The sequence below is a fragment of the Cherax quadricarinatus genome, chromosome 47 (genome assembly GCF_038502225.1).
Source record: "Cherax quadricarinatus isolate ZL_2023a chromosome 47, ASM3850222v1, whole genome shotgun sequence".
NCBI classification, from domain to species: domain Eukaryota; kingdom Metazoa; phylum Arthropoda; class Malacostraca; order Decapoda; family Parastacidae; genus Cherax; species Cherax quadricarinatus.
In genome coordinates, this window is record NC_091338.1 from 410,445 (window position 1) to 435,254 (window position 24,810).

The window sequence follows — 24,810 nt, forward strand, 5'->3', positions numbered from 1 at the left end:
GCACTTTGTCTGGATTTTTTGGGTTATCCTAGGTAATTTACACTATGTATACAGTGGACCATCGACCAACGATGGCATCGATTATCGATAAATCCGACTAGCGATACATTTTATCGCAAAAATTTTGCTCGCTACCCTTAAAAACCCGACTCAACGCTATTCGCTCCGCTCGAGACGCGCCCACTTTGGCCTGAGCGCCTCACTTGTCCCATGGGTGCCAGTGTTACAAGCCAGCCAGCCACTGCGGCCCCTTCCAAACATACAATTGAACATTTCATTTATCACAGCCTTGTAGTGATTGCGCGCAAATAAGTCACTGGGCCCTAAGAAAGCTTCTAGTGCCAACCTACAGCAAAAGGGTGAGAATTACTATGGAGATGAAGAAAGAGATCATTAAGTATGAAAGTGGGGGTGTGTTCGAGCTGGTCAGGTTGTATAGTAAACCCCAATCAACCATCGCTACTATTGGGCAAGAAAACGCAATCAAGGAAGTTGTTCTTGCCAAAGGTGCAACTATGTTTTCAAACTGAGATCACAAGTGATAGATGATGTTGAGAGACTCTTATTGGTGGATAAACGAAAACAGATAGCAGGAGATAGCATCTCAGCGATCATATGTGAAAAGGCTAGGAAGCTGCATGACGATTTAATTAAAAAAATGCCAGCAACTAGTGGTGATGTGAGTGAATTTAAGGCCAGCAAAGGTTGGTTTGAGAGACTTAAGAAGCGTAGTGGCATTCATAGTGTGATAAGGCATGGTGAGGCTGCCAGTTCGGACCACAAAGCGGCTGAAAAATATGTGCAGGAATTCAAGGAGTACATAGACAGTGAAGGGCTGAAACCTGAACAAGTGTTTAATTGTGACGAAACAGGCCTGTTTTGTAAGAAAATGCCAAGCAGGACCTACATTACTCAGGAGGAAAAGGCACTCCTAGGACATAAGCCTATGAAAGACAGGCTTACTCTGTTGATGTGTGCCAATGCTAGTGGTGATTGCAAAGTGAAGCCTTTATTGGTGTATCACTGAGAAACTCCCAGTGTTCAGGAAAAACAATGTTCTCAAGGCTAATTTGTGTGTGCTGTGGAGGGCAAACAGTAAGGCATGGGTCACTAGGGACTTTTTCTATGACTGGTTACACCATGCATTTGCCCCACTGTGAAAAATTACCTAATTGAAAAGAAATTAGACCTTAAGTGCCTCCTGTTATTAGACAATGCTCCTGGTCATCCTTCAGACTTGGCAGAGCGACTTTCTAGGGACATGAGCTTCATTAAGGCGAAGTTTTTGCCTCCTAATACCACTCCTCTCCTGCAGCCCATGGACCAGCAGGTCATTTCCAACTTCAAGAAGCTGTATACAAAAGCTATGTTTGAAAGGTGCTTTGTAGTGACCTCAGAAACTCAACTGACTCTAAGAGAGTTTTGGAAAGATCACTTTACCATCCTCAATTGTGTAAACATTATAGGTAAGGCTTGGGAGGAAGTGACTAAGAGGACCTTGAACTCTGCTTGGAAAAAACTGTGGCCAGAATGTGTAGACAAAAGGGATTTTGAAGGGTTTGAGGCTAACCCTGAGAATCCTATGCCAGTTGAGGAATCCATTGTGGCATTGGGGAAGTCCTTGGGGTTGGAGGTTAGTGGGGAGGATGTGGAAGAGTTGGTGGAGGAGGACAATGAAGAACTAACCACTGATAAGCTGCTAGATCATCTTCATCAGCATGAGGCCACACCTGAGGAAACTGCTTTGGAGGAGGGGATAGAGAAATTGAAGAAGTTGCCTACTTCTAAGATTAAGGAAATCTGTGCAATGTGGCTTAAAGTGCAAACCTTTATGGATGAAAATCACCCTGACACAGCTACTGCAAGCCGTGTTGGCAACCTGTACACTGACAATGTTGTGAAACACTTTAGAAATGTCATAAAGGAACGGGAGGTACAGGCCTCTATGGACAGATATGTTGTGCGACAGAAGTCCAGTGACTCTGAAGCTGGTCCTAGTGGCATTAAAAGAACAAGGGAAGTAACCCCGGAAAAAGACTGGCTACCTCAAGTCCTAATGGAAGGGGATTCCCCTTCTAAACACTAAGAAGATCAACACTCTCCCCTCCTCCCATCCCATCAATCATCACCAGATCTTCAATAAAGGTAAGTGTCATGTAACTGTACATGTCTTCTTCAGTTTGTGTGTATTAAAATTAATATTTCATGTGGTAAAAATTTTTTTTTCAATACTTTGGGGTGTCAGGAATGGATTAATTTGATTTCCATTATTTCTTATGGGGAAAATTAACTCGACTAACAATAATTTCGATTAATGATGAGCTCTCAGGAACGGATTAATATCGCTGGTCGAGGGTCCACTGTACTTGTACACCTACCATCTGACTTACGACCTGCTCGACTTACGACCACTCGACTTACGACCGTGTTTTTTATGCCAAATTTCTGGGAAATAAACAACTATTTGTGTTGTACACAGTGTTTATCCTAAACCTTACAGTATAAAATACAGTACTGACAACATAAAAAGTAAAGTAAAACATGAAATACCAAAATAAAACAATAAAATAAAGTCATTACGAAAATGTTTTGTTGATATTCAGTAGCAAAGTTCGACTTACGACCATTTCGACTTACGACCGGTTTCTCGGAACCGAACTCGGTCGTAAGTCGGATGGTAGGTGTATTTATGGCCACAAAATAGAGCGAAACACCAACGTCAAAGACCTGGGAGTGATCATGTCGGAGGATCTCACCTTCAAGGACCATAACATTGTATCAATCGCATCTGCTAGAAAAATGACAGGATGGATAATGAGAACCTTCAAAACTAGGGAGGCCAAGCCCATGATGACACTCTTCAGGTCACTTGTTCTATCTAGGCTGGAATATTGCTGCACACTAACAGCACCTTTCAAGGCAGGTGAACTTGCCGACCTAGAAAATGTACACAGAACTTTCACGGCGCGCATAACGGAGATAAAACACCTCAATTATTGGGAGCGCTTGAGGTCCCTAAACCTGTATTCCCTGGAATGCAGGAGGGAGAGATACATGATTATATACACCTGGAAAATCCTAGAGGGACTAGTACCGAACTTGCACACGAAAATCACTCACTACGAAAGCAAAAGACTTGGCAGACGATGCACCATCCCCCAATGAAAAGCAGGGGTGTCACTAGCACGTTAAGAGACCATACAGTAAGTGTCAGGGGCCCGAGACTGTTCAACTGCCTCCCAGCACACATATGGGGGATTACCAACAGACCCCTGGCAGTCTTCAAGCTGGCACTGGACAAGCACCTAAAGTCAGTTCCTGATCAGCCGGGCTGTGGCTCGTACGTTGGTTTGCGTGCAGCCAGCAGCAACAGCCTGGTTGATCAGGCTCTGATCCACCAGGAGGCCTGGTCACAGACCGGGCCGCGGGGGCGTTGACCCCCGGAACTCTCTCCAGGTAAACTCCAGGTACCTCTGAGACAGAGATAGAGAGATAGACACAGACAGAGATAGACAGAGACAAGGATAGACAGAGAGATAGACATAGATACAGACAAACGGAGATAGAGCTAGACTGCCAGCAGCCGGCCAATCAGCCAGCCAGCCAGTCAGTCAGCCAATCAGCCAGCCAGCCAGCATTTTTTCTCTTTACTTAGGACATAGGTTATAAGACATTCTGAAAGGGTGTTGCACAAATGTTGCACATGGGTCATTATGGAGATTTTTTGATATTTCATTGACCACTTATGGCCACATCCACCTCAAAGCTACTAAACTCGGGATCAAAATCACTTTCCTCTTAAAATGGGAGAGTTAATGCTACATGAAATCAGTGAATCCCAGGTGTTTGCTGCACTGTTTACTCTAGCTGGCACTCATTTGAACTGGTGCTCCCACAAGGTACTAAGTGGTCCCAGATTTTTTAATACCGCGTGCACTGTCAGGCCAATCGTGCCAAATTTGAAGGCAGGAAAAATAAAATATATATACGTTTGGGGCACTAGCAGTAAAAATGTATATATACGTTTGGACCATTTACGGGTTAACAAGTCGGCCATCTCCTACCGAGGCAGGGTGATCCAAAAAGAAAGAAAATCCCCAAAAAGAAAATACTTTCATCATCATTCAACACTCACCTCACTCACACATAATCACTGTTTTTGCAGAGGTGCTCAGAATACAACAGTTTAGAAGCATATACGTATAAAGATACACAACATATCCCTCCAAACTGCCAATATCCCAAAAACCCCTCCTTTCAAGTGCAGGCATTGTACTTCCCATTTCCAGGACTCAAGTCCGGCTAAAAAAATAACCGGTTTCCCTGAATCCCTTCACTAAATAAAAATAAATTATTTATTTATTTAAGGAACCTCCCTTGAGGAGGAAGTTCGCATCCTGAAATTTTGTTTGTATCCTGAAGCAAAAAATCGATCAAACGACGGTTTGTATCCTGAAAAATTCGCATGGTGGGGCTTTCGTAAGCTGAGGTTCCACTGTATTTTGTCCTAGGTCCTGAGAGCACGAATCCCACTGGAACGAATTAATGGCATTTCAGTTAATTTAAATGAGGAAAATTGACTCAGCATACGAGCAGACTGGAATATGAGCAAGGTCACGGAACGGATTAAACTCGTAAGCCGAGGTTCCACTGTATGTCATTGATGTCAGCTAGACCTGTATACCTTGTACATGTACTTGTAGAAATAAAGATATTATTATTATTATTATTATAGCTACATTCATGTTATCATAATGGGTGATAAATCTACTCAGGCTTCTAATTGCAATCCTATAACATTCACTTCTGTTATTAACATTTCTCCTAATAATATTCTTAATGATAAACACACATACATCGAAGTTATATTCTACATTTTCCTTCAGGGTACTTTTTTTTGGCTAACTTATCAACTTTATCATGAGGGAGTAAACACTCTAAGTTGGTTGTTAATTTATTACACAGTCCTGCTTGTTAACCCTTTCATTATCCAGGCCTCTGATCTAAGAACTGCTTTCTGTGTCCAATAATTAAATAAAAAAACCTTATGAAACAACAGAGAATCTTTTTCTGAAGGTAATGAAACTAAAAGTACAAAATTTGATGGAAAACTGATGAAATTACACTTTCGTGAATTTTGCTGTGTCAGCTATATGTACACATCAGCAATTTTGTCCATCAAGTCCTATTTTAGGCAAATTACATTGTTCCAGTTGACCAAATTCATCACTGTTTCACTAGTGTGTCTTCCATTTTATCAACTGAGCACAAGAAACTGCCCAATGAACTATTTCAACTACCCAATCAAGTGACCAGAAATTGGTAATTTGGCCAATTTCACACAAATTTCAAAATATTCCATTTCAAAATAGGGTCCAGAATAAACAATGCAGGCATTCCTGGCACTAAAATAGCATTTCCTCTGTTCATTACTTACTTTCCCAGCTTTACACGTGAATTCCATTTTGAATTTTTATTCACACACAAAAAAGATTCTGTTAAGCAATATTGTAATAATATTGTAATAATATCAGTGCATTTGTGAACACATTAGACCCACCAGTTGGATGTGTATTAGACGGGTGACGTGATTTGTTTACTCTTGAATATTGGCAAAAATCAAACATTTTCACTACTTTGAACTCAATTTCAAGCTATTTTCAGTCCTGAAACCAATCAATCAAAATCGTCTATTTCTGTAACATATCTTCCATTCTATCAAATGAAACCAAAACACAGAAAAACCATACAAAAATACACTTACTGCAAAGTCACAGTTTTAAGCCAAGACAACGGTCTTATTTTTTTTTTCTCATGCACTGCGTGCCACAGGATTTTTTTATATGGTGGACACTTACTGCAAATACCCATTCTCTCATGTACAGGCCCAAATTTGTTGTTCACAGCTTATCTAAATGAGCTGAGCTCATGGTGTCATACTATGGCACGGACAATGAAAAAGTTAAGGATTAAATTTACGTTATCATATGGCTGCAGATTAAAAAAAAAAAAGTATAATCACACACAAACTGGTAATAGAATAAGGTAAAGAAAATATCAAAAAGTTTTTTTTGCTGTATTGTTTAATATTTATTAGTGACTATACTCACATATGTTTATGTTCACTAAAATGTCTTACAAATTCTACATATTTTTGGTTCTCTTTGCTGCATACAAAGACAGAAGAAAAATTATCCTGAGACCAGTCTCTCTTATTGAGTGGCTGGTCAATCAAATCATTATTGCTAATAGCCCACAGGCCAATAAGCCATTACATGCTGGCTGGTTTGGCACATTTAGTAGACAGGCATCCAGTTTCTGGGCCCATGCATGTTATGAGATAAAAGTTTTCCAAAAAAGTCCTTTAAAAATCAGGGTGCAATGAATGTGTCAGTGCAACTTATACAGGTCGGCCATCACTAATCCGGCATCATTGGGATCTGTAGTGTGCCGGATTAGTGAGTTTGCCGGATTACACAGTGGTTAGATTAGAATACACTTAATTAACTTATCAACAGAGACTCTTTCTGCTACATCATCCTCATTTTCATCACTGCTTTCTCCTCCATTAGCTTGCTACTGTTGATTTACAACCATCTGCACAATTTTTTAGTAAATATAATGATGAAATTTGTGTCAGTATAATGATGAAATTTGAAATTATGCTAGCTGAAATTAGTGCCGGATTACTGATGGAACCAGATAAGTGATTGCCGGATTAGTGATGGCTGCCCTGTACTGTATAGTAGAAAATACAGCATGTGAAAATTCAAAATTAAACTGATGATCTATGTTCTGTTCAGTTTCCCTTACATAGATCAATGTGATCTATGTTCTGTTCAATTTCCCTCACATAGATCAATGTAACAGTTTAGGGATTAATCAATCCAGTTATGCCCTATGATTACCACAATTTGTTTATTACATTTACCTGTAACAGTCATGCAGAGTAGTGTAATAGTACACTGGAGATGTATCCAATTTTGCTAAATTAAAAAACTTGCTTCATCACATTTTTAGTTTTTAATAAAAAATATTTAAAATGTATAGGTTTCATGCATTACATATACATGTACAGTGGAACCTCTGGTCACGAACGCTTACGTACATGAACAAATCAGTTCGTGACCAAAAAATTAGCCAGATTTTTGCATCTGGTCACAAACACATAATCAGGTGCCAAACAAACACAGCCATGCCAATTTTCACATTCCGTGCCATTTTCTTTGCATGCACCAATTTTCCCTACTTCCTGTAATTACATCCATGATAAATTCGGAATAACAATGTTTTATCAGCAGGTAGTGCTGAAACAGCTTCTCACAGTGCCAGTACCCGGCTAGGGCTTGCCACATGTGATTTTTGGTAAATATTTTTTATCTCAGTTGTTTGTTGGGCTATCTTACTGAAACTTGGGCAATGTATGATGGAAAGATGCTTCTTAATGTACATCAAAAATGAAAGAAATCGGGCAATAAATAACGGAGTTAACTTGTGCAATAATAGTTTTCTCTGTTGTTCAAGGTTATCTCAAGTGTTATTCAAGGGTTTTACATTTAGTTTACTATTACACTGTGCATTCTATGGTACAATTAACTATTTTTGTGCTAAAAAAAAAAAAAAAAAAAAAAAATTATTTACATACAGTTCGTAGTGGTCTGGAATGGATGAATTGTATTTACATACAATCTAATGGGGAAATTAGGTTTGGGTCATGACCAAATTGGGTTATGACCCAATATGTGACTGATGTTCATAAACAACAACAATCACATATTAACCCTTTCAGGGTTGGTGCTATACTAGTATGGCTTGCACACCAGGGTTGGTGCCGTACTAGTACGCATAAATTCTAGCGCCTTCAAATCTAGTGAGAGAAAGCTGGTAGGCCTACATATGAAAGAGTGGGTCTGTGTGGTCAGTGTGTGCAGTATAAAAAAAAATCCTGCAGCATACAGTGCATAATGAGGAAAAAAAAAACTCTGACCGTGTTTTTGGTTTAAAACAGTGACTTTGCAGTGTATTTTCGTATGCTATTTATGGTTGTATTCTAGTTTTCCTGGTCTCATTTTATAGAATGGAAGACATGTTACAGAAATTGAGATGATTCTAATTGGTTTCACAAAGAAAAGGACCTTGAAATTGAGCTCAAAGTAGCAGAAATGTTTGATTTTTGCCAAAGTTCAAAAGTATACAAATCATGCCATGCATCCAATACACATCAACTGGTGAGTCTAATATTCTTTCACAAGTGCGCTGATATTATTTATACCATTTCTACACCATTTCTACACTAATGCAGTAGCCTGCATAACAGTAAATCTTTTATTTTTTGTGAGAATAAGAATTCAAAGTGGAAAGCAAAAAGAAATATAACAGAGGGCTGGGGACATGACTAATGAACAGAGGAAATGTTATTTTAGTGCCAGGAATGTCTGTCTTGTTTATCCTGGACCTTATTTGGAAATTGGCATCTTTTGAAATTTGTGTGAAATTGGCAAAATTGCCAATTTCTGACCACTTCATTGGATAGTTGAAATCGGTAAATGGATGGTTTCTTGTACTCATTCAATAGAAAAAATGGAGTTCTAATGAAATAGTTAAGATTTTTGTCGACTGGTACATTGGAATTGGCCGAAAATAGGGCTCAAAGTGGGCAAAATCGCGGATGCGTAAACACTGTCGAGACCGCTAACTTCGCGAGAGCATAATTCCGTAAGTTTTCCATCAAATTTCTACTTTTGGAGTCATTATGATTGGGAAAAGATTCTCTATCATTTTATAAGAAAACATATTTATTTTTTTTCCGAAAAATTTCTGACCCTGAGAACAAGTTTAGGAGAGGGCCTGCTGACCCTGAAAGGGTTAAAGCTGGAACAATTCTCACCATTTTTTTCTCACTCCTGACTTGCTAATGGTCCACTATGAACTGAAACATCCTCTAGTTTTCATTATCAGTGTGTGGATATACATACTGTTTTCTACTTTCAATACTACATACTCTTCCCCAAAAGACTTTGTAAATCTATATTAAAGATACAATTTTCAGAGACAGTGTGCTTATGAGTTTCATGTGATCTTCCTGCATAAGTAGGGTATATACAGTGGTTAGACTACATTTAATTTTATTGCATGTTCAATAATGTAACTTTTTAGCCCTTAAACTGTCCAAATGTAGAATTATGTTTGTGCGCGTAGTGCTCCGACCTTGATTTTTCTCCATAAGAAAGAATGTGAAAAAAAAAAAAAGACACAGATCTACGTTCGGAGCGTTATGCGAGCAAACGTAGATCTACGTTTGGACAGTTTAAGGGTTAAATAACTTACCAAAGATTCCAGAGAAGATGAGTAGCCTGTACAAAAGTGTTGGTCATGGGATCAACCTCCCTTGGTGCGGTTTCACCAAGGTCTGTCATTGAAGGTATCCAGGGCTCACTGTACTCTTGCAGCAGCTCAGCCAAAGGTGTTAATATGTCTTGCTGTACCATTGCTTCAATAATCTCATCTGATCCACCAGCACTTATATTTCTAGCATTAAAAACATAAATGTTAGAGAAAACATCTTCAAAATATTTTACATTACATTTAGTATACCCATTTTATTTATTCCAGTTTTCTTTTTTTTTTCAACAAACTGGCCACTACCACTGAGTTAGGGTGACCCCATAAAAAGAAGAAACACTTTCACTATCACTCACTCCATCACTGTCTTTCCAGAGGGTTGCCGATACTACAGTTCAAAACTGCAAATATCCCTATCTCTCCTTCAGGGTGCAGGCACTGTACTTTCCATCTCCAGGACTCAAATCAAGCTAAATGTTTTCCCAGAATCCCTTCATAAATGTTACCTTGCTCAAACTCCAACAGCATGTCAAGTCATAAAAAAAAAAAAAAACACTAGCTCTACCCTCGCACACAATACCTCCTTTACCCTCCTTCTTCCAATTTTTCATAGGATGGCCCCCTACCCCGACTTCTCTCCACTACTGATTTATACTCCCTCAAAGTCATCTTATTTTGTTCCATCCTCAACAACTCCACACGTCCTTCTAATCTCTAAGCTATGAATTACACCTATCATCCGACTTACGACCTGCTCGACTTATGACCGTGTTTTTTATGCCAAATTTCTGAGAAATAAACAACTATTTGTGTTGTACACAGTGTTTATCCTAAACCTTACAGTATAAAATACAGTACTAACAACATAAAAAGTAAAGTAAAACATGAAATACCAAAATAAAACAATAAAATAAAGTAATTACAAAAATGTTTTGTTGATATTCAGTAGTAAAGTTTGACTTACGACCATTTCGACTTACGACCGGTTTCTCGGAACCGAACTCGGTCGTAAGTTGGATAGTAGGTGTATCTACATAACATTCACTCCACACATGATCCTCTGACATGAAGTCTCCACTGCCTCCAGCCTCTTCCTTGCTGCAGCATTCACAAACCATACTTCACACCCATATAAGAGCACTAGTACCACTATACTCTCATACATTCCCTATTTTGCTTCGTCAATTTTATGGTTCACCGAGTCTTTCGTAAATCCATCTGTCGACAAGTCCACTCCAAAGTATCTGAACACATTTACTTCCATTTACACAGTTCAATATCATCTCCTTAACTGTATGCCACTCCATACAGTACATATTCATTATCTTTAACCTAATATCAGATAAAATATTTCTAGTGCAAAGGATTCGTTTTGTCATCCTTCTCTGTGTATTTTGGTTTCTTTAAGTTCACTTTGTAATATGGAGGCCTTACCAACAATATAATGAAGCTAAACCTTGGGACTTCTTTAATTCCCTCATCAATATCATTTATGTAGACTGAACAAGTGTCGTAATACTGACCCTATGCAACACTATTTGTAATGGGCCCTTTTTCTTTGTTTCTTCCCATTAATACAGAGTTCCTGTTGACTACTAATCAGCCATGCCTGAATTTAGGAGAGAATTTCTCTCCAGATACCATGTGCCACTACTTTCTTTAGTAATCACTTTACTAAGTGAAACACACTCCTCAGTTTCCCCGAATCTCTTCATAAATGTTACCTTGCTCACACTCCAAAAGAACATCGAAACCCCAAAACCACTTGTCTTGACTCACTCTGATGTAAAGCACTTACAAATGTCTAATGGATACTAATGGCCCTATCATATAAATTCTTCATATCCTCCTTCCTTTGCACTTTTTATAAATAAGGAGTTCCATGACCCAAGTCCTGGTGCTGCATGTGTGGGCATGTTTTCTATTTCTTTTTCTAATTCTATGGAAATCAGCGATTATTTCAGATACACGATTAACAGAGCAGGAAGAGGTAATGAAAAAAAAATCTGGATTCTCTATTCTTATTTTGTTTAGTGAATCACTGAATGTTGATTCATACGGGACTTCCAATATTTCGCTTGTTTCTTTTTCAGTGGTGTATGAACCTCTTGTGAATAATAGGTCAATTCTAGAGGTGGGCTCTGACTTGGATTTTACGTGAAGAAATATTTTGAATTTTTTTGCTCCCAGAGAAGGGCACAAATGATGCCACATTAAAATGACAGACAAGCTACACAGCACTCAATGTGAATGAATAATCTATAACTGACTGGTTATAGGTCTTTAACACTGGAATTAGAAATGAATTTAATTAATATCCATTTATGAAACAAAAGTATGCACCAGTTTTAAACAGTAAAGTGTAAACTTACCTCAGTGCTCCTGCTGCAACTAGTCTAACATCTATAACTGGATCCCTCAAAAGGGCTGCCACTTTTCCTACTATCATGCTGTTCATGATGGTCGAGTGTGCTTCATCATCTAAGGCAAGGGCAGCAAGAATGTTAAGACCACTGACACGCTCCTCCATTACTGCGCTAGTGAGCTAAATCGCCAAGAGATATGAAAGAGAATTGTTAAACTCCTAAGATTTCCTTAAAGTGCTTAAACTCATAAGCCACTAAAGCCACCTATCCTCTGTTCATTTATCATGTCCCCAGGCCTCTCCTATATTAGCTTGAAACTGAGCTCAAAAAGGAAAAATATTCGATTTTTGCTGATTATTCTGAGGATGGGTAAGGCCCCCACACACTTCCCCAGTCTGTTTTAAGGGTTTTTAATATGTCTGATTCAATTATTGGGACACCATAAACCATGACCAATCATTCCTGGTTATATTTCATTATCTGTGTGTAGGATTATGAATTAAAAATGGATGTCAAGTTTAATATAGGAGAGGCCTGGGAAAGTGATTAATGAATGTAGAAATGTTTTAGTGCCAAGAATGTCTAGTGTTTAGTTTGGATTATTTTTAAGTATTTTTTTTAATTTTGTGTAGAACTGGCCAAATTACCAAATTCTGTACATTGCATAGGGTAACTGAAATAGTTAAATGATCAATTTCTTGTGCTTAATCGACAGAATGGAAGGCATACTAGCAAAATAGCTAAGAATTTGATTGATTGAAGAAATAGAGTTGGCTTAATATACGACTCAAAGTGGACGAAATTGCTGATGGGTAAATTGTGTCAAGCCAGCTAACTTTGCACTTGCCTGCCTAATCTCATAAGTTTTCCATCAAATTTCTTACTTTTGGTTTCATTACCTCTAGAAAACATTCTACCATTTCAGAAGAATTTAAAAAGAAAGTGGACACTAAGAGCAATATTACCCCTTTCAGGGTCAGTCCCATAGTATCACAGATTTGAAGCCAGTGTTGGTCCCGTAGTACATCATGAGCTCAGCTCACTCAGATAAGCTGTGAGTGGTATATTTGGGCCTAGATATGAGAGAATGGGTCTCTGCGGTAAGCATGCACCATATAAAAAAAAATCCTGCAGCACGCAGTGCAAGAGAAAAAAAAACTGCAATTGTGTTTTTTGCGGCGTATTTTTGCATGGATTTTATGGTTACATTCTCGGCTTTTTGGTCTCATTTAACAGAATGGAGAAATAGAGATTATTTTTATTGATTTCATGAATGAAAGTAACTTGAAATAGAGCTCAAAGTAATGGAAATGTTCGATTTATGCCAATAAAGTGATCAGAAATTAGTAATTTGGCCAATTTTACACAAAGTTTAAAATAATCCAATTTCAAAACAAGGTCCAGAATAAACAATGCAGGCATTCCTGGCACTAAAATAACATTTCCTCTGTTTATTAGTAACGTTTCCAGGCTTTACAGATGAATTCCATTTTGATTTTTTTACATACAGAATTTTTATTTACACCAAAAAATAGAAGATTACTATTATGCAATACTGTAATAATTGTATAAACAATATCAGCACATTCATGAATGTATATTTGACCCACCAGTTGATGTGTATTGGATGCATGATGTCATTTGTTTACTGTGGACAAAGATACTAATCAACAGTTCAGGACATTTATTAAAGGAAACGTTTCGCCACGAGTGGCTTCTTCAGTCCTAATACAGAGAAAATTAAGAAAACGTGTATATATAGTGGCAGGAGTCAAGTGAAGTGTCGCATGGGTAGAGGTGGTAGTAGTAGTGTAACTAAGGTGGTGAGACGGATGGCTGCAGAGGGACCTGTTGACATCATGTAACAGCAGTAACTACTGGACTTTTTCTTTATAGTGTTACTGACAGCAGTTAGGGCAGCTTCTATGCATTTTCTCAGTCTTAAATCGTCTTCTTTAATTGCTAGTTTAGTCTCACTGAATTTCATGAGGTGTCCAACATCGTCCCTATGTTGAACACATGCGTTTTTATGGTCATCATTTCTGCAAGCATTTTTGTGTTGGGTGATCCTTACTTCCAGAGATTTGGCTCTTTCCCCCACATATACTTTGTCACACCCCCCACATGGTATAGTGTAAATTCCTGCACTCATGCCAGAATCATGCTTGGGTTTTTGTACCAGGTTCCTAACAGTTGAAGAGCTGGTAGATATTTTAGCCAGTTTTCTGTCAAACGTTTTTGAAATGTTAGTGGCAACATTGCCTACTGGTAAAATGATGTAACTTGGAGGCTTTTCTTCAATTTGATTGGTGTTGGTCTTGATGAGGATATGTGTTGCACATTTCCTGCAGTCACATATGAAGTGTAGGGGAAAGTGTAGTGAACTAAAAGAACTGGTGATGTATGTGCATTCTTCTTTGAGGATCTGCAGACTGGAAATTCTGTAGGCTCTCAGAAAGAAGGCAATAACTACCCCTCTTTTAGTTCTGGTGTCATGGTGAGAGAAGAAATGTAGAAGATCGTTCTTGTAGGTAGGTTTCCAGTACACTTTAAAAGAAAGTCTGTTTTCACCAGTGAGTAGGAGAACGTCAAGAAAAGGTAATTGGTTGTTCTTCTCCTCCTCTAGTGTAAATTTATTAGTAGGTTCCAGAGTGTTGATGTAGATAAATTAGACACATGTGCAACTCTTGGGTATCTTTATTGAGGAAACGTTTCTCCACACAGTATATAAGCGGTATATAAGCTACTTCTCAGCACATATGCTGTATTCTATTCAAGATTGATGGACTGACCACATCGACTCAAGGTTGAGGGACTGATTACCTCATTCTTATCCTGTTCGTCACGATTCTCCTTTGTATGGACTGATGAAGCCACTGTGTGGAGAAACGTTTCCTCAATAAAGATACCCAAGAGCTGCACGTGTCTAATTTATCAACGTGTCGGTTCTCTGAACCATTCATCTACAGTGTTGATGTTGTTGAGGATGCCACGTACATCTAGATTTTTGGGTACAATGACCAAAATATCATCAACATGCCGCATCCATGTAACTGACCTAGGGATGTTACTGAAGATCTGTCTGGATTCTAGGTCCTCCATATATAAATTGACAAGTACTGCACTAAGGGGTGATCCCATGGCTAGCCTGAAGAGTTGTTTATACTTCTTGTCTTCAAACCTGAAGCAATTATAACGAACACAAAGTTTGACAAGGCTCTCAAAATCTGGGCGGGGTACAGGTAACTCTGTATCATCGTTAATCACCCTGCAAAGCTCAATGGCTTGATCAATTGGGACATTGGTGAATAAGACAGTCACATCGAAACTTGCAAGCTTCTTATCACTCATGTCGAGATCCTTGACATGGTTAACCCTTTGACTGTTTCGGTCATATATATACGTATTACGAGCCACCGTGGTTGACGTATATATACTCATAAATTCTAGCGGCTTCAAATCAAGCAGGAGAAAGCTGGTAGCCCCACATGTGAGAGAATGGGTCTGTGTGGTCTGTGTGCACCATATAAAAAAAATCCTGGAGCACGCAGTGCACGAGAAAAAAAAACTCCGACCGTTTTTTTTAATTAAAGTGCCGACTTTGTGGTCTATTTTCGTATAGTATTTATGGTTGTATTCTCGTTTTCTTGGTCTCATTTGATAGAATGGAAAACATATTATAGAAATAGAGGTGATTTTGAAATGGAGCTCAAAGTAGGGGAAATGTTTGATTTTTGCCGATGTTCAAAAGTAAACAAATGATGTCGTTGTCCAATAAATGTCCAATTAGCCATTCTAATATGCAGTCATGAATGGGTTGACATTATTTGTACAATTATTACAGTATTGCAGTAGTCTGCATAACAGTAAATCTTCTATTTTTTGTTTGAATAAAAGTTCAAAATAGAAAGCAAGAATAATATCAGAGGGGCCTGGAGACATGACTGATGAACAAAGAAAATGTTATTTTAGAACCAGGAATGTCTGCATTGTTCATTCTGAAATTGGCCAAATTGCAAATTCTGATCACGTTATTGGGTAGTTGAAATCGGTAAATGGGCAGTTTCTTGTACTCAATCGATAGAAAAAAAAACGGAGATCTAAAGAAGTAGCTATGAGTTTGGTCTACTGGAACAATGGAATTAGCTGAAAATAGGGCTCAAAGTGGGCGAAATCACCGATTTGTAAATATCGCCAAGGTCGCTAACTTCGCAAGAGCGTAATTCCGTCAGTTTTCCATCAAATTTCATTCTTTTGGTGTCATTACAATTGGGAAAAGATTCTCTATCATTTCATAAGAAAAAATAATTTTTTTTTTTAAATTTTGCGACACCAGGAGACACCTCGGGATTGGGGGTTGTGACAGTCAAGGGGTTAAGGTGGTCACCCAAATGCTTCAGGTGAGCCTGACTAATTGTACCCAGGAGTTTAGAGAAATATTTTGCCAAAACTCCTGCCAAGCTGTGTGGGGTGCTGCCGATTCCAGATGTAATAGGTCTCATAGGCACATTTGGTTTATGGGTCTTCGGTAAACCATAAAGCCTTGCTGACTTGGGGTTGGTAGGGATGAGGAACAAGAGATTTTTTTGCCTTCTGATTTCCTGAGTATGCTGCAGGTCTTACTGAGAAAGGAATCTGTTTCTTTACGTGTTAGGGTCATTGAATAAATCTTGCATCTTACTAATGATGCCCACTCCTCCTCCTCCTCTTTTGTCCGCCGTGGTGATGAGAATATCATTATTAGTGGAGGAGGAGTGGTCATCCTCAACCGTACAGGCTACGTTAGTATGATGTAAGATTTATTAAACGACCCCAACACATGCTTCCATCCCCGAGCATACATGGAAGAAACATATATCACTGATGTCGGCTAGTTCTGTAAAAGTTGTGTCATGCACTTGTAGAAACAAATATTATTATTATACCTTCTCCTCGACAAGCTTGAGACCAGCAGTTGAGCTCCTCGATACTACCAGCTCATCTCCCGTCGCTGCTCTGTTATTTGACATTACAATAGGGTTATATCGGGATGACCGCTGCCGCCGCTGCTTCATTTTTCCCATTTTTGAAGTCTTACTGGCCAAATGGAGAATTTAAATACAAAAATATTGCGTTACTCCCGCTGGTGAGCGGTAGCAATATCTGTAAATAACATCTCGCTAGTGGCCGAGGCAACTGCCATCACCTGCACTACAGAGCTAAATTATTATATATTATTATACGTTACAAAATAACGTATTAATGAATAAATGATATTCATTAGTTTTAAGAGTTAGGAAATATAGATTTTTACAATAAATTTTTATTTTGATTAAAATCATTACTTGTTTAAAATACCAATTCTGTGAACGGTAGTCAATGGATTACAGAGGTACATAATGGGTACAGGAATTGGGCCGCAAAGTTCTGATATCTGAACAAGTTACAGTGATAATGAAATATTTACACGTTTATATCCAGTCATAATCATAATGAGTTATTTATGCCCGGGCCCCATATAACTTCCCCATTCCCCTAATAACCTCCCCAGGCGCCTAATACCCTCCCCACGCCACTAATAACCTTTCCAGGCCACGCATAACCTCCCCAGGTCCCAAATAACCTCCCCAGGACCTTAATAACATCCACACGCCCTGTATAACCTCCCCAGGCTAATAATAACCTCCCCATGCCCTGTATAACCTCCCCAGGCTCCTAATAACCTCCCCAGGCCCCTAATAACTTCCCCAGGCCGTGCATAACCTCCCCAGGCCCCTAATAACCTCCCGATGCACCTAATAACCTCCCGAAGCCCCTGATAATCTCAACAGGCCCTATATAAGCTCCCCAGGCCCCGCATAACCGCCCAAGGCCCTGTATATCGTTCCAAGACTCCTAATAACCTGCACAGGCCCGTAATAACCTCCCCTGGCCCCTAATGACCTCCCCAGGCATCTAATAGCCTCCCCAGGCCTCTTATACCCTCCCCAGGCCCCTAATAACCTCCCCAGCCACCTAACAACCTCCCCAGGCCCCTTGTAATCTCAACAGGTCCTGTATAAGCTCCCCGTATATCGTCCCCAGGCTCCTAATAACCTCCCCAGGCCCATAATAACCTCCCCAGGGCCTTAATAACCTCCCCAAGCCCCATATAACCTCCCAGACCCCTAATAACCTCCCCAGGCCCCTAATAACTTCCCCAGGCCCCTAACAACCTCCCAAGGCTCCTAATACCCTCCCCGGCTCCTAATAACCTCCCCAGGCCCCAAATAACCTCCCCAGGTTCTTAATAACCTCCCCAGGCTCATGATAATCTCCTCAGGCCTTCTATAAGCTCTCCAGGCTCCACATAACCTCCCAAGGCCCCGTATATCCTCCACAGGCTCCTAATAACCTCCCCAGGCCCCTAATAACTTCCCTAGGCACCTAATAACCTCCGCAGGCCCCTAATATCTTCCACAGGGCCCATATAACTTCGCCATTCCCCTAATAACCTCCCCAGGCCTTTAATATCCTCCCTAGGCCCCTAATAAACTCCCCAGGTTGCGCAAAATCTCCCCAGGCCCCTCATAGCCGTCCCAGGCCCCATATATCGTCCCCAGGCTCCTAATAACCTCCCCAGGCCCCTAATAACCTTCCCAGGCCCCTAATAACCTCCCAGGTCCCGTATAACCTCTCCAGGCCCATAATAACCTCCCCAGGCCCCTGATAATTTCAACATGCCCTGTATAAACTCCCAAGGCCCCGCATAGCCTCTCCAGGCCTTGTATATCGTCCCCAGGCTCCTAATAACCTCCGCAGGCCCCTAATAACCTTCCAAGGCCCCTAATAATCTCCCCAAGCCCTGTATAAGCTCCCCAGGCCCTTAATAACTTCCTCAGGCCCCTAATAATCTCCCGAGGCCCTTAATAACCTCCCCAGGCCCCGAATAACCTCACCAGGCCCCTAATAACCTCCCCAAGCCCTGTATAAGCTCTCCAGGCCCCTAATAACCTCCCCAGACCCCAAATAACCTCCCCATGCCGCACATAACCTCCCCAGGCCCCTAATTCAAATTCAAATTCAAAGTTTATTCTCTATATTATTATTATTATTATAATCAAGGGGAAGCGCTAAACCCGTAGGATTATACAGCGCCTGGGGGGGGGGGGATGTGGAAGGCATTCAGGCTTAATTCGGGGAACTGGAGCACAGATCCAATTCCCTAAATCAAGAGCCCCTCACCAACATCAAGGAACCTTCCCTGAGGGGTTATTCTCTATAAGGATTACAATGCTGAGTTTACAGAATTTGGTTATTGTGTGGTTTGCATGTAGTAAAATAATGATTACAGAGTGTACCACTAGAACACCTAGCATGGCTAGGCATTTCGGGCAGACTTAGTTTAATTCTTAATTTTTAAAATATTACAAATTATGAGGTAAGTTGGTATTATGGCTAAGTGACTAAATACTAGTTTGTGAGTTTAGCAATGTGAATGCTTTTGTTTTTGGCACAGTACATAGTTTCAGTATTGGAGTATCACAGGATTCATTATTTTAAGATTGAGATTAATATTTCAGTTTATGGTCAAATGGGTGAGTGAGCGTAAGTGTGAACCACCAGGTGGTATTTGGGTAGTTAGTTGACGGGGTGTATCAGGGAGATAAGATGTTTTCTAATGGTAGTTTTGAAGGTGATGAATGTGTCTGAAGTTCTAAAGTTCTCAGGTAGGATGTTCCAGATTTTAGGGCCTTTGACATACATTGAATTTTTGTAAAGGTTTAGTCGGACACGGGGAATGTCGTAGAGATGTTTGTGTCTGGTGTTATGCCTGTGGGTTCTGTCACAACTATCAAGAAAGCGTTTTAGGTCAAGGTTGATATTAGAGTTTAAGGCCCTGTAGATGTAGATTGCACAGTAGTAAGTGTGGATGTACTGAACAGGGAGTAAGTTTAGATCTATAAAGAGTGGGGGGGGTGTTGCCAGGGATGGGATTTAGTGATTATTCTTACTGCAGCTTTTTGTTGGGTTATTATTGGCTTTAGGTGTGTTGCTGCAGTTGATCCCCAAGCACAAATAGCATAGGTGAGGTATGGATAAATAAGTGAGTGGTATAGTGTGAGAAGGGCATTTTGCGGCACGTAGTATCGTATCTTGGAGAGGATCCCAACCGTTTTGGATATTTTTTTGGTTATGTGTTGGATATGGGTGCTGAAATTCTGGTTGTTGTCAAGGTATAGGCCTAGGAATTTGCACTCATTATGTCTGGTAATTAGAGTGTTGTCGATCTTAATGTTAATTTGTGCATCTCCTGCTCTGCTACCAAACATAATATAGTAGGTTTTGTCAGTGTTAAGCGTAAGTTTATTGGCTGTCATCCAAATCGATATTTTGATCAGCTCCTCGTTAACAATGGTGTTGAGGGTGGCAAGATTAGGGTGAGAGATGACATAAGTTGTGTCGTCAGCAAAGAGAATGGGATACGTTTGGAAGATCATTGATGTATATGAGGAAGAGCAGGGGACCAAGGACACTTCCCTGCGGAACTCAAGTATCAAGTGGCCGTGTTGTTGATGCTGTGTCTTTAATGGTGACATACTGATACCTATTAGTAAGGTAAGATTTGAAATAAGCAAGCGCATGGCCTCTTATACCGTAATGGTCAAGTTTGTGGAGTAGGATGTCGTGGTCTACTGTGTCAAAAGCTTTTCTTAGGTCAATAAAAATTCCTAGTGGATATTCCTTATTTTCCAATGCTGTGTAAAGCAGATCTAGCATTTTTATGATTGCATCATTAGTGCTTTTATTTTTCCTGAATCCAAATTGGCAGGGGTTGAGTATGTTTTGTGCCATTATAAATGAATATAGTCTCCTGTGCATGAGTTTCTCAAAGATTTTGGATAGCAATGGTAAGTTTGATATTGGCCTGTAGTTGTTTAAGTCTGTAGGGTCACCACCTTTATGTATTGGTGTAACCCTTGCCATCTTGAGTAGTTTCGGGAAGGTGCCTCCACTCCAAACCAACAGATACAGATACTAATGCCGGAAAAAAAATCCCCCCCCCCAGTACCAACAATACCACCAGTCCGATAACATTCTTCTTTGCAAATATACAGGGTCTAAAGCCAGCAACAAACAACAAAATACCTTTCATCCGTGGACTGCTTGCAGAGGCAAAAGGGGGGGGGAGGGTTGGCCTGTACATTGCAGAGTCACTTGTTTGCACAGAACTGCTAAATGCCTCAAATGATGTAGTGGAAGTTTTAGCAGTAAAGGTCGAGAACCAAAACCTAGTCATTGTGGTAGTCTACAAGCCTCCGGATGCAACATCCCAGCAATTCCAGGAACAGCTGTTAAAAATTGACCACTGTCTGGAAAACCTTCCAGCTCCTGCACCCAACATCTTGCTCCTGGGGGATTTCAACTTAAGGCACCTAAAATGGAGGATTATAGCAAATAATATTGTTGCAGTAATAACACCAGGAGGCAGCTCTGATGAAAACTCACACTCATGCGAGCTTTTAAATCTCTGCACAAAATTCAATTTAAACCAGCAAATAATAGAGCCTACTAGACTGGAGAATACACTAGACCTCATCTTCACTAACAATGATGATCTGATAAGAAATGTCACCATATCAAAAACAATATACTCAGATCACAACATAATTGAGGTTCAGTCATGTATGCGCAGAGCCCCAGACCGACATAATGAGATTAGTCACGAGGGAGCTTTCACCAAATTCAACTTCAATAACAAAAACGTAAAGTGGGACCAAGTAAACCAAGTCCTAACCGATATAAGCTGGGAAGATATACTAAGCAACACAGACCCCAACTTATGCCTAGAACAGATTAACTCGGTGGCACTCGATGTATGCACAAGGCTTATTCCTCTAAGAAAAAGGAGGAGTAGATGTAAAACAGAAAGAGACAGGCGCTCCCTTTACAGGCGACGGAAAAGAATAACAGAGCGGCTAAAAGAGGTCAATATATCTGAAATGCGTAGGGAGACACTGGTCAGAGAAATAGCAAGCATCGAACTTAAGCTAAAAGAATCCTTTAGGAGTCAGGAATCGCGGGAAGAACTAAAAGCCATAAATGAAATCGAAAGAAACCCAAAGTATTTCTTCTCCTATGCCAAATCAAAATCGAGAACAACGTCCAGTATTGGGCCCCTACTTAAACAAGATGGGTCCTACACAGATGACAGCAAGGAAATGAGTGAGCTACTCAAGTCCCAATATGACTCAGTTTTTAGCAAGCCGCTAACCAGACTGAGAGTTGAAGATCAAAATGAATTTTTTATGAGAGAGCCACAAAATTTGATTAACACAAGCCTATCCGATGTTATCCTGACGCCAAATGACTTCGAACAGGCGATAAATGACATGCCCGTGCACTCTGCCCCAGGGCCAGACTCATGGAACTCTGTGTTCATCAAGAACTGCAAGAAGCCCCTATCACGAGCCTTTTCCATCCTATGGAGAGGGAGCATGGACACGGGGGTCGTCCCACAGTTACTAAAAACAACAGACATAGCCCCACTCCACAAAGGGGGCAGTAAAGCAACAGCAAAGAACTACAGACCAATAGCACTAACATCCCATATTATAAAAATCTTTGAAAGGGTCCTAAGAAGCAAGATCACCACCCATCTAGAAACCCATCAGTTACACAACCCAGGGCAACATGGGTTTAGAACAGGTCGCTCCTGTCTGTCTCAACTATTGGATCACTACGACAAGGTCCTAAATGCACTAGAAGACAAAAAGAATGCAGATGTAATATATACAGACTTTGCAAAAGCCTTCGACAAGTGTGACCATGGCGTAATAGCGCACAAAATGCGTGCTATAGGAATAACAGGAAAAGTCGGTCGATGGATCTATAATTTCCTCACTAACAGAACACAGAGAGTAGTCGTCAACAGAGTAAAGTCCGAGGCAGCTACGGTGAAAAGCTCTGTTCCACAAGGCACAGTACTCGCTCCCATCTTGTTCCTCATCCTCATATCTGACATAGACAAGGATGTCAGCCACAGCACCGTGTCTTCCTTTGCAGATGACACCCGAATCTGCATGACAGTGTCTTCCATTGCAGACACTGCAAAGCTCCAGGCGGACATCAACCAAATCTTTCAGTGGGCTGCAGAAAACAATATGAAGTTCAACGATGAGAAATTTCAATTACTCAGATATGGTAAACATGAGGAAATTAAATCTTCATCAGAGTACAAAACAAATTCTGGCCACAAAATAGAGCGAAACACCAACGTCAAAGACCTGGGAGTGATCATGTCGGAGGATCTCACCTTCAAGGACCATAACATTGTATCAATCGCATCTGCTAGAAAAATGACAGGATGGATAATGAGAACCTTCAAAACTAGGGAGGCCAAGCCCATGATGACACTCTTCAGGTCACTTGTTCTATCTAGGCTGGAATATTGCTGCACACTAACAGCACCTTTCAAGGCAGGTGAAATTGCCGACCAAGAAAATGTACAGAGAACTTTCACGGCACGCATAACGGAGATAAAACACCTCAATTATTGGGAGCGCTTGAGGTTCCTAAACCTGTATTCCCTGGAATGCAGGAGGGAGAGATACATGATTATATACACCTGGAAAATCCTAGAGGGACTAGTACCGAACTTGCACACGAAAATCACTCACTACGAAAGCAAAAGACTTGGCAGACGATGCTTCATCCCCCCAATGAAAAGCAGGGGTGTCACTAGCACGTTAAGAGACCATACAATAAGTGTCAGGGGCCCGAGACTGTTCAACTGCCTCCCAGCACACATAAGGGGGATTACCAACAGACCCCTGGCAGTCTTCAAGCTGGCACTGGACAAGCACCTAAAGTCAGTTCCGGATCAGCCGGGCTGTGGCTCGTACGTTGGTTTGCGTGCAGCCAGCAGCAACAGCCTGGTTGATCAGGCTCTGATCCACCAGGAGGCCTGGTCACAGACCGGGCAGCGGGGGCGTTGACCCCCGGAACTCTCTCCAGGTAAACTCCAGGTAGTGACTTGTTAAAAAGTAATGAAATAGCATGTGAAAGGACATGGGCTGCTCGCTTGTACAGTAATGGTGGGACATGAGACAGATTCCCTGAGTTAATTTTAAGTGACTATAATCTCGGTGACTTCCGTGGGCTCAGTTGGTGCAAGATAGAAGGAATTTGGGGAATTCCCATCTAGGTAGTCCTCGGCATGGGCATTGGTATGTGGGATTTTATTGGCGAGATTAGATCCTATGGTTGAGAAGAAGTTGTTTATCTTGTTGGCTGTGTCAGTGGGATGTAGTGGTGTTTCATTAGGTTTAGTTAGGACAATATTCTTGTTTTTTTCCAGTTTGTGGGTCCCTAGAATCTGAGAGAGTGTTTTCCAGATCTTTTTTATATCTCCTCTAGTGTCTGTGAATCTACTGGAGTAGTATAGTTGTTTGGCTTTCTTTATTACTTTGGTGAGAACTGATGGATAGTGTTTAAGAATAACTTTGTGTATTAAGCCCTGTCTATATTGCTTTTCATATTGGTGTTTCTTGTCAATGGATTTCAGAATGGTGCTGGTTAGCCATGCTGATAATCTCCCGAGGCCTTGCATAAGCTCACCAGGCCCTGCATAACCTCCCCAGGCCCCGTATATCCTCCACAGGCTTCTAATAACCTCTCCAGGCTCCTAATAACCTCCCCATTCCCCTAATAACCCCCTCAGGCCCCTAATAACCTCCCCAAGTCCCATATTACCTCCCCATTCAACTAATAATTTTCCCAGGCCCCTAATACCTCCCCAGGCCCCTAATAACCTCCCCAGGCCATGCATAACCTACCAAAGCCCCAAATAACCTCCCCAGACCCTTAATAACTTCCCAATGCCCCATATAACCTCCCCAGGCCCCTAATAACCTCCCCAGGCCGTGTATAACCTCCCCAGGCTCCTAATAACCTCCCCAGGCCCTAATAACCTCTCCAGGCCCCCAATAACCTTCTCATGGGAGCTAATTTGGGGCCTGGGGAGATTATTTGGGGCCTACCTGGAGTTTACCTGGAGAGAGTTCCGGGGGTCAACGCCCCCGCGGCCCGGTCTGTGACCAGGCCTCCTGGTGGATCAGAGCCTGATCAACCAGGCTGTTAC

At 40.8% G+C, this 24,810-nt stretch overlaps 1 protein-coding gene across 2 annotated transcripts in view; it reads right to left on the reverse strand.

Moving 5' to 3' along the window:
* LOC128696539 (HEAT repeat-containing protein 3) overlaps nt 1-16,893 on the reverse strand; it is a 109,701-nt gene extending 92,808 nt beyond the window's left edge. The window contains exons 1-3 of one of the 2 annotated variants that reach the window (XM_053787829.1): nt 16,634-16,893; nt 11,715-11,887; nt 9,328-9,528 (exon numbers count right to left, since the gene is read on the reverse strand). In XM_053787829.1, coding sequence (XP_053643804.1) covers nt 9,328-9,528; nt 11,715-11,887; nt 16,634-16,771 — 512 coding nt within the window. In that variant the 5' untranslated portion in view covers nt 16,772-16,893. The remainder of the gene's footprint in view (nt 1-9,327; nt 9,529-11,714; nt 11,888-16,633) is intronic. The other variant, XM_053787831.1, reaches the window with a different exon arrangement.
* Nucleotides 16,894-24,810: the final 7,917 nt, after the last annotated feature.